Here is an 11,476-nt window from a genome sequence, read left to right as displayed (position 1 = left end):
AGATATGTTAAAATGGTGTATTATCACCGATTAAAGCTCAGAGCATTTAATACTGGTTTCTTCACCATCCGTAACCTCCGGAAAGACCATGTCCACCGGAAAGACCATGTCCACCGGAAAGACCATGTCCACCGGAAAGGCCAAGTCCTCCGGAAAGACCATGTCCACTAGAAAGACCAAGCCCTCCAGAAAAACCATGTCCTCCATGAAGTCCACTAGAGATGGGAATAGCCTTGCTGATTATTGGAGCACTTTGCAACAAACCGCCACTATGTCCTGCAATTAAAATACAAAATTAATATGACTCATATCGTTCCGATAATACAGTACCTCCATTATTTATAAATTCTAATATCTTAAAAAAATTCAAATATATAATAACGAAAACAAATTTGAATTTAAACCAAATGTATCTTTTTAGTGGCATTTTTATTTTTAATTTCTATCAGTATCGAAACTTGATTTTATAATAATTAAATACATCCCAGTATCACTGAATATAAGCAGCAGTTGCAAAAACTGGAATTGAAACCAAAATTTTAACTAAAATTTTCAATTCATTACCTCCATGACCTCCTAAACTAAGTCCTCCATGACCTAAACCACCTCCCAGACCACCAGAGAGAAGGAGGCCTCTCTTCTCGATTTTCTTTTCTTCAGATTCAGCAAATGAGGGAGCCACCAAGGCGATGACAACGAGAACGATCTATAAACAAAGAGTTAACCGTGCATTCGACTATACTTGACAATACAACAATCATATATCTTCATAATAATATTAAAGACAAAACAAAAATACGTGCAAACCTTCTAGTGAAAAGAAAGTTTTCAAAAACTTTTGAAAGCCCATAGGAATTAATTATTTATTAATGCTATAATTATTTATTAATACCAATACAAATATATTATTTACATTTCTTAATAAGTATTATAAGCTCTGAATGTTCCAGATACCTATATTTCAATATTTCATATTAACCAACTTGATCTGGATATAGTTATAGAAGTATACGTTACAGTATGTATGTATGATTTTTTACAAATCGAATTACTTACAAAGAATTTCATGTCGGTAGTGTAGTGATGGCGATGGGCGGTTCGCAAATGAAACTGATGCAGTCTGCACAGAATACACCCCCTTTTATACTGGCGGAGTCTTTTTCTTGCGGTATCGCATCCCGGTAAAGTAGATTACGCATGTATGCGCGTGTCTACGTGCCTTTCTAAAGCGCTGTTCCATCGAGTGGCTTGTCACGAAAATTTTTCACCGCGAGTACCACAGCGTTGATAGCCATGTCGGGCCGTCAAGTCGGTTGGAAAAAAATAGGTCAATTGTGAAGATTAGCAATAGATACGAAATTCAGTTGTTATTCATACCTGAAGCGAATAATGACTCGAACTCTTCCTGGTTTTGAAAGTGGTCGATCGAAATCAAAGCAATCGTTTCGAAGGTGGCACGTGTATAGGTTAGTTTTCTTGCATTCGCGAATTTTTAATTAAAGAGGTCGGTAAGTGTTACGTCGATTATTTTCCTTTCTCATGCCAATAACTTCTCTCATTGTACTGCGAACCACGTGTTGTGTCTATGTCACATTTGTGGTTAGCTACTTATGGTATCGTATCGGATGCTTCGAAAGCGGATGAGCTTCTCTTTGACACAGGTTCCAGACGGCAATTTTTCTTCGCTCGATCCAGTCACCGACGACTAACAAGGATTTTGATGAGGATACAGAGACGTTAACTCGTATTTTCCGCGCATCTCGAATTTCATCCATACTAACTTTCACTGTTACAGCGTTCTAAGGGGACGGTTTTCGGTTGCATCGTTACGTAAAAATACGAATGCACGTTTTTTCATTGTCCCCTGCGATTATACTTCCTCCCCTTTACTCCTGTGTATAAATATTAAATAATGACATAAATGGGCAAATATATTGAACACGAAGAATGAGGACATTAAGAAGGTATGAAATGAGCTTCAAACGATTGTTTTTATATAAATATTAAAAATTTCATTAGTAATCTAATTTTCTTTTTCTCTCTATATTCGGCTATGTAGGTACGAAGGAGAGAGGATGCAAATCCTTTTTAATAAATGTTACGCTATTTTATTAAAATCTGTGATGCAAAATGTAATAATTAATTAAACTTTTGCACTTATTATTTATAATAGAACGAAAAAGTTTCTATATTTTTTTCTAAATTGAAATTCAATTTCAGATGTCATCTCTGAAATTGTCTTTCTATATGTAGGTCATAACTCGAAGGCATCATTAGGATTAAGATGGTCTTTCTGTTTCAAAATTACGAGAAGGTGAGTAAATTCACAATTTTGCAATATAGTTATTAATGTAAATGTTTCATCCATCAATAAAAGAGGCGATATTTAAAATAAAAAGTTTTATTTCTTACTCAGAAATGTGTAAACTACTTTTAGACGACTTTGCTGCAATATTTTTCTGATTTATCGATAGTTTGCAAGGTATCGCGGATTTTAATACCACGTGACTCAACATTAGCGCTCGAATCGATAGGAATCTAAAAGCAAAGACAGGTGTTTGATATAATTGGTATTTTTCCGTTATGTTTCAACGTAAAAGTAAGTACAGTATTGCAATTACGTAAATAGAATGCAATCAGGAAAAGTGAACAAATTTTTTGCAGCTTTAGTTGCAGATATTACTAAATGCCCAGTTGCGAAAGGTATTAGGGATCGCGAACGAGGTTATTGTGTAAGATCGATGAAGAGGGTCGCACTTCACATCATTAGATTGATGCTCGGTAACTTGATAAGCGACTAACTCCGAAATTGCAACCGTGAGCTAAAACGAACCGAACCGTGTAAAGCCTGATAAATTACGGGCACGTTTTACGTTCATTGGCCGCGGTGATGTGTAGCCATTGGGGCTCTGTGATCGTTCTTCTTCCTAAAGTACGCGGATCGCCCAGCCGAAGATAATTTAGAATTATAGCGCGTAGATTGTAATAAATTTATGAGCAAATATATATTTAAAAAGTTTCTGGATACGTTTAAATTAACTTGATAATTATCTTGAAAAAAGTTATTCGATATGTTTTCTCTATTGGGTCAATCTATAAAATAATAACGAGAACTGTACGTCTATTTTTATTACCGGTAAAGAATTATTTATGCTCTAAAAAAAAGCGCATAGTCTACTTAGGTAATACGAAAATGTAAAACTACAAATTTGTTGCCAATAACATGCAATTGTTTTTAGTATTTATCTAAAATTTAATTAATATTTAACATCCTACACAGTCGAGGTTTTCTAGTTTCAAATTTTGTTATCGACTGAAGGGATTACTGACTGAATAAAAGAATTGTCGATAGATGGCAGAACAGGTCAGAGAAAATAATACTGAAATGTAACCTTTGAACCAATGGTAGTCAACTTAGTTCTTACTACCTACGGCGTTCCAAGTTTCATGGTGTTCGTTAGGGCTTTTGTCCAATACTGAACCACTTTCCTTTCTTTTAATTTAATTGACTTTTCAAAAACATTTCCATTAGATTTTCATAAAATTCTTTAGTGTTTATATTTTATAACGCGTCACAAATTAAAACGCTTTATTATATGCTTTAACTTGCTGTAACTCTGCTTTATAAATTTTATAAAGTAAAATTAGTTTCCTACTTTATAAATCATCATTGCTATAGAACTGGTGGGCGGTTAGAAAATTTTACTACCAACAGAGATACAAAAATGGACTGTAGATATAAAAAGGTTGATTACCCCTGCTTTTGCTGACTAGTTATGTCAGAAGAAAATGGTTATTACAATATGTGAAGTGTTTGTGACAAAGCACGTTATAATTATATAGTTTTTTATCCTATAATTAATAAAGTTTCATTTTTATTATTGTTTCATCATTGATTTAATATCACAAATATGTTTCGATTATGTGTTACACCAAGTGCAAATAAGACAATTTTTAAAGTGAATATCAGGGATGGAAGATATTTGGTTAAGTTTACAAATAATTTAAATTTAATAAATAATGGAGCAGTAGGAACAATAGAAGCTTCTAGTATGCAGTTTGTGTCAGATTGTAAGAGGCAGTCGAATGAAACAATATCTGTATCTAATAATAACATTCAGCAAAAAAAAGAAAAAGGAAAGAAAACCACATTATTGATAAAAGAAGATTTGAAGATATCATCAGAACAAAATGTAAATGAGTCAGAAGCTCTAAATAAATTTAAAATATTGGGTGACTTAAAATCATTTCCTATTTTGGGTTCTAAAGTAACAGATAACTATGGAATAGAATGTGTCGAAAATAATATAAATTCTAAAATTCCAACTGTTGCATATATCCTTATAAAGACTCTGTCTGTCAAAGTAAACAATGCTTTAAAGAAATGGAAACAGAATATGATTAGTACCTATGGGAAGACATACTTTAATGCTTATTATAAAGGTACAGCATATATAATACAAATATGGGAAGATCATATAGTAGTAATTGTTATATATTTTTAGGTGTATTGAATGATAGCAAATTATTTCATTCTTGTATTCGAAATGTGTTGTTAGATAAAGATATTAAAATTCCTGTTAATATTAAATCAGTATATTTTAGCGTGCAACCAATATTAAGTGATATACAAAAGGTTTATGCAGTTGAAACAAATATTACACATCCAACATTGCGATACAAGGGCAGTTTAGACTGCATTGCTACTTACAGGTATAACAGAAAGTGGCTGTGACGTTGTAGGACAGATATAATTTACCTTATGTGGTTTTAATTTGATATAATTACTGTTATGGTAATTTGGTAAATTGTATGGCAAATTGATTTGTTATATATAATATAATCTAAAAAGGTATTCATGTAGGGGTGAGATATATGTAATTAATTGGAAAAAATCAGGGCAATGGAAAGCATCACTTGCAACAACTTTTGATGCACCTATACAACTTGCTGCTTATATTGGAGCTATAAATGCTTCCAATAAGTTTTCATTTAAGGTAACTATTTAGTAGAAAAATACATATTGTCAATTCAACTAGTTTAATGCAAATTATGTCTAATTTTACTGACAGATACATAAAGGATTGATTGTTATTGGTTATACAAATGGTGAACCTGCAAGTGTCTATGAATTAAAAAATGGTAGTTTACAAGAAGCATGGAAAGAATGGTTAAGAAGGTTAGAAGAATTTTATACAAAGCTGGTCAATGTAGATTAAGGTACTTTAATAAGGTAATTTAAATATGTAAATAAAAATATAAGCTATATCATTCCATTTGTTGTGGAATATATTTAATAATATTTTTATAAGAATAACATTTATGTCATTTGTATAATTTTCGGTACATGACATAAGATATAAATGATTCTTTTATTGCATTAAAAAAGAAGGTTATCTCCTGTCTAAATACTCAATATATTACAGAAGAATAAAAGATTTAACAATTAATAGTAATTTTGCAATTTTTCTATTTTCCCATAAACATAATTTGAAAAAAAAAAAGAATTTTTTTCGCAACATTACAATAAGATAATCGTTCAAAATAATTTTGCACGATTAAAATTAAATTAAATATATTTTAATATTTTAGTTAGACAAATTTACTGCATGATACATTATTCTGAAAAACATACTTTCAAATACAAATTGTCATCAATTGGTACACTCATAATCCCAATATATCCTACCAATGAAAGATACCAAGAATATATCGTACATACAGGGTCGCTTCCCCACCTGTCTACGTTGGTTAACATATAGCAATTATAACTTGGAGGTAGCCACCCTCCGTAGGGCGCGACATTACCCAACTCCCTGTTACAGGCCCTTATGAGCACGATGTGCAACCCTTCGCATACCCCTGGGAACCGTAAACTAATGGTGAAGCTATGTAGCGGAAACGTATCTTTCCTTGTATTTCGCCATATTTGAATTTCGGAGTAATTCTTGGCCATCTAGATTAGCGTGGCATATGGCAGAAGTTAACGGTAATAAAGGCAGAAAATCTTGCTTAGAAACAAAGCTGATAACAAAGTTATGCGATTCTGATGCATATCTTCGTTTCATGGAATTTCAAGGAAATATTACTTTACTGCGCATTGTAACTTCATTCGAATCTGTTTCAAGATTAGGAGATAATTACGGTAAAAATTTAATTTCCTTCGAATCGTGAAAGAAATATAAATTTATCGTTATTTAAATCGTTGATTAAATAAAGTTACAAGAATGTACTTAGCAGAAAATTTTCTTCCTTGCGAAATATTGGACTTTTTTAACTGAGATCGCGGAGAGTGTTCCAAGATTTATGTAGTCATAGTGAGATAAGAAAACTGCTCTTTTCATTTCGTTGCATAGATGGCAGCACGGCCAACTTATAATCTGTACCTTCAATGAGTGGGGATATACTCTCCTGTCGACATTGGCAATATATAGCACGAATTCGCTGATTCTAGCATATCCTTACTATCCTGCACTTTTATATCTCTTTCTAAGGTGGTGAGACAGTAGATTGCCTCAAACGTTTCTCTTTGCTTTTTCTTTTAAATAATACCGACAAAATGAATCATCCTCAAGTTTTTTACCCTGAAGAGTGACGATACGAAGTGAAATTGAATTTTCTCGCGAATGACATCGTAGGGAAAATTTCAATACTGAATAATGAAATCATGACTTTTGATTGTGATTGTATTATGAAGCAGATTTAAAAAATATATTAAGGAGTATTAATATGCTTAAAGTTCCGTAAAAAGATGATCATATTTTGGGATTAGGTGTTTAACGAGTGCTGGGTGTGAGACAATTCTAAATCTTCCGGCTAATCCTCACTGATCCTCTCGTAACAGGGACATATTTTCATTGGTCGGTCAACCCCTGGTGTGAACCACCCTCTTTGAACGGAATGAGTTATGAAAACGATAACTTTTACAGGGAAATCCCCATGGATGTAACTGTCAACAAATCTTTGAAAGAAAAAATGCTTTTCAGAATATTCTAATATTTAAAAAAAGAATGTCTATTTAAGATTTTTTGATAAAAATATATGAAAGTATTACGAAAAATAAATTACCGTTTCAAAGGAATTGTAGAAAAATTAAACGTTAATATCGTGGACTATGCTTGTAGGTGAAACTTATGGCAAGTGATTAAAGATGTGACAAGTTAAGCTATTATGAGAGAGGCTATTAAGCGCCATCGTTATTTTGGATTTCGCGCGAAAAATATTTCACAGCGAATATAAGTGATATTTTCAGGGATACACCGTACGATTGAAATTATTTCTTCGTAAATTTAATTTTCAACGTCTACTTTTGTATATTTCAATTTAGAAAATTTAGATACTTACAATTACTAATTTTTATGTTGAAAACTAAAAAAAAATTGAAAACTCGGTAATTCGAAAATGTGAAGATTTTAAAATTCGAAGAAAGAAGAAAAATGATAAAACTGCGTTTTTAATTGATTTAATTCGTGTTTGCGAATACACAGTTGATATATTATCTACCATTTCCTGCACATTCTGGAGTATCTTGATAATGTTCCTCTTTAAGCCAGCGAATCCTAACCATAAAATTGATCACGTTAGTTAAGAACTTCCTGCAAGCAGCGTTTAGATTTCAGATTACTTCAACGCTGCACCGCCGTAGACAATTTACTTCCTTACTTTCTTACTTCCTTACCGCCAATCGACTTCCTAACCTATTGAAAATCCATAAAAGCAAAAAAAACTTAATTTAACCGCCATAAAAGGAATGCAGGAACAAAGTAAACGGAACTTCAATTCTACTTATCCAAATCTCCCTTAAATCCAAATGCAGCAAACATCGTTCTTAATCACCGTAGAATCTAACGAATCAGAGGATTCAATCCACTTTGAGCCTCTTGACGGTATCATCGAACCTCGTCCCTCCAATCGAGACCTAATTACAACGTCACTTATCCGTTGATAAGCGGGGTTGATTCACCGTCGAAAACGAGCCGATCGGATTTCTCAGCTTGGTCGCGATTCTCGGCTCACGGTAAATTAGCTTGAAGCCAGTGGTGTCCGGTAGGTAATAAAATCATAGTCACGCGATACGTTCGTCCGCGTTGGCTGTTTTCCCCTACCACGTCGATCGTGATAAATCACTCCGTAGCCCATCTTTGTCAACTTGTTTCCCGGTTACGCCGTGGTGTGGCGCTGAGGTCGTTGCATTTATCGCGACCGGCCACGACTTAGCGTCTCGGCGAGTGGAGCAGAGTGGGGGCAGCCATTTAATAGCCGGTCGAGTGTGAAGCGGAACTTTTCTCCTTGCCTCGTAATAACGCCGTGCACGTATAAGAGGACCGCGAGAGAAAGGAGCGTCCCGGGCCAATCACGGCCTAGCAACGTCGAAGCCTCTCTTGGCGCCTGAAACTGGAGCAGGCCTCGGAATTAAGAAGTTTTCATCGCGGCCGCTTTTCACGGCGCTGCTCTTCCTCTGCGAGTCTTTGCCGGAGTGTGAGGGCGCCTACCTGCAGGCCACTCAACCCGACGTCCGGAACTTTATAAATACCGTGGAAGTCTGGACAGGGCGAACTGGGGAAAAGACGACAATGGACGGTCCATCGGCGCTCGTATGCCCGAATTAATCCTTTTCGTGCGCGAGACACTTAGTCGCGCATGAATTATCGATCGTCTACGTCACGCTACATTTACCTTCCGATGATAGGTAATAATCTGATGGCCGGTCTACAAAGGACCGAATTACTGGCCGGATGGAAAGGCGGCAAATCGTACCGGGGCCCGTGAGCCGATAGACTAACGCGACGTTCGCATACAGGGTGTTAATGAATTACGCGGCGTCTGGTCCTGCGTATGTGGATTACAGAACTCGTTGGGTCTGATGACCGGTGGGTGGCGTGTTAGGCTCGCGCGCATGAAAGAACCGGAGATGAACCGGGTGATTAGGAATGATTGAAAATGGCTGTGCGATTTTGCGTAAGCTTGGTTTTCAATGCTTAATGGAATTGATACGTAATTCTAGTGGTTCTTTAGAACATATTTTTGGGACTTCTAAATATTAATTTTTATAAAAATCATTTGGAATATTATTGTAGTATACTTTGAATACTATAATAGACTACGAAGTTATCTAAACTATTTATATATTATATATCACCTATAGTTATGGTATTTCTATGTATACGATAGTTATCAAGGAAAGAATTTTTAATTTTTAATAATTTAATATTATAGTTATCAATCTGTGATGTATACAAGAAATAATAATGACATTTGTATAATAACATATAAATAATAATATTATTTTATTATATGTAATTTAGGTTACAGTGATTCTCAACCTGTTGTTTCTTCAGTGATACCTTGAACATTCTCAAGTGTACTGTATGTAAGCTGAAACTGGTATACTATAATACAATAAATACATATTAAGTAAAAAATGGTACATGATCATATACAATACTAATTAACAATACCTCCCCCTCCCCCAAAAGAAAGGTTATAAATTGTGTATAATTTTAACATATCAGACTCAATTAAACATTTTTAGCAACCCCTAAAAAAAAATTGAAGTAACTTTTTCTCTTTCGTTACCTCCTGTGATAATAATAATTCCAAGCAATTCTCTCCAATGTTCCTCGAGTTCTAGCAAGAACCGCTACACTAAACATAGAATCACTTGTAGAAAGTAAAGTTTCGCTGAATTCATACCTGACCAGAGAACACATTACCTCAGGAACAAGCGAAATACGCGAAATGTGCCGGGTTTGTAAAATTTCGAGCGATAATTTATTCACACCCCGTGTATTATCGGCTCCTGTGACTTTCCGCGAAAATTATCCGAGCTCTTTCTCGCTTGTTTCATTCGCTGTTCCTCCAGCACGGTGCATAATTTAGAGGCGTCATATCGACTCATTAGGGAGTGCATCTGTCGTTGAAATTTATTATTAGCCGAGGTATCGATTGGATTATTTAGTCGGGCCGTTGTTTCCGCGGTGAAAATTAGACGAACGTGACGATAATGAGAATGCTCCACCATTCTGTGGCCGAACGTCAGAATCTCTCAGAAGTTAATAAAAGCCCGGGCTCTTTACGCATCGGAAGATGCTGTCAGGATGTTGAGCATGTTCGCAGAAGCTGCAACTTACGAGGAGAATGCAAGTCCTTCGGGTCACCGATTTAGTTGAAACTTTACAGGTTAATAGATTTTCTCATACAGTTCAAAAATATATATTATTGTAGCCGCAACTATTCAATCATTTTTAAGATATTTACGATTAAAGTTTCATTACTTTGTATTATAGATTTATTTTCAGTAGTTTTCAAATGGAGTCGTGGCCTAATGGCAACTGTTGAAAATTCTTATAGTGGAGAATCGGTGTTCGATTCCCGTTTCGGTAGTTATTTTTTTTCAATCTATTTTTTACTTTATATTCATTTTTCGCCTATGTAAACATTGTAAATAAACAATTGTAAATAAAATTTCCGAATAAAAAGATTTATTTTTTACACTTTCTTATACTAGTATATATTTGTTACGAAATAATAAGAATACTATGCAAAAAAATAGTTTAAAACGAAATATTCGAAATATCAAATACAAAATAAATAGAAAGGAACAAATAACATTTGAAAAGAGAAAAAACAATTAAAAGCTGAAAAATGGAAAAATAATTAAAAACAGAAATAAAAAAATAAATAATACCTGAAAACAAAATAAAAATTATGGTAAATATGCAGTTTAGCGGCTTTGCCCTAAACATGTCTTTCTTTTTTCGGTTTTTTCACAAAAGGTTTCAGTTATACCTCAATAAGAAGTATAGATCGGGGGAGCTTGAAAAAGTAATGTGCTTTTACTAGTTTTTTGAAACAAAAAATATAAAATGGTTAAAAACTGTAGAGGACTTTTATCTGAACAATAATTGTCGCTTGGCCTTAATTTCTGAGATCTTTACAAAAATTATTCACACTACCGCAGTGACTGCCTGTACGTGTGCCATGGACGTGTCGGATACGTTACAAAGGATCGCCGCTCGTTTCCTTCTATAAACAAACTCCAGCGAACGACAAAAGCACATTGTGTCCATAGGCAGGCGAGCCATTATTACGGGTGATCAGTAAGTTGCCTGATGCCCGGGAAGCCAGATACACTAGAGTTCGAACTTTGAAGTCCTACAAACAATAAAGTGTACTGGCTATATCTGGAAAAATTCTTCATAAAGAAAAGAGAGTGGTTCGAATGAAAGCAGTGAGAAGAAGATATACATATTATGTTGAATCAAGAAACATAAAAGTGGCAGCATATGTATCAAGAAAGAAAGATGTGTGGCATTGACATGCAAATATGAGTATCATTGAAGAGATGGAGAATGGACACTTGGTAACTATTACCAAATAAAAGTTAAAGATAAATTAAATATAGAGTGTAAATGTTGCATTAAGACTCAAATGTGTAGAAATATCTATAGGAACTTGGAAATAATAAAAGCAGCAG

At 34.3% G+C, this 11,476-nt stretch overlaps 2 protein-coding genes across 2 annotated transcripts; one reads left to right on the top strand and one right to left on the bottom strand.

The window, feature by feature from the left end:
- Window positions 1-61: 61 nt before the first annotated feature.
- LOC108548256 (glycine-rich protein 5) lies at window positions 62-1,295 on the bottom strand. Its single transcript, XM_017901109.1, is given in 5 exon segments — window positions 62-276; window positions 565-706; window positions 1,057-1,087; window positions 1,089-1,138; window positions 1,278-1,295. Coding segments are annotated over 5 exon segments (456 nt in total).
- Window positions 1,296-3,911: 2,616 nt separating this feature from the next.
- Window positions 3,912-5,219, top strand: LOC108548255 (mitochondrial genome maintenance exonuclease 1). The gene is made up of 4 exons (XM_017901108.1): window positions 3,912-4,443; window positions 4,506-4,713; window positions 4,865-4,997; window positions 5,073-5,219. Exons 1-4 carry the CDS (start codon window positions 3,912-3,914, stop codon window positions 5,217-5,219), a joined length of 1,020 nt encoding a protein of 339 aa, XP_017756597.1.
- The last annotated feature ends 6,257 nt before the right edge of the window (window positions 5,220-11,476 follow it).

Source organism: Eufriesea mexicana, unplaced genomic scaffold, assembly GCF_001483705.2.
Source record: "Eufriesea mexicana isolate 0111107269 unplaced genomic scaffold, ASM148370v2 scaffold1477, whole genome shotgun sequence".
Classification (NCBI taxonomy): domain Eukaryota; kingdom Metazoa; phylum Arthropoda; class Insecta; order Hymenoptera; family Apidae; genus Eufriesea; species Eufriesea mexicana.
Note: the sequence above shows the minus strand (reverse complement) of the source record. Positions and strands in the feature narration are given on the sequence as shown.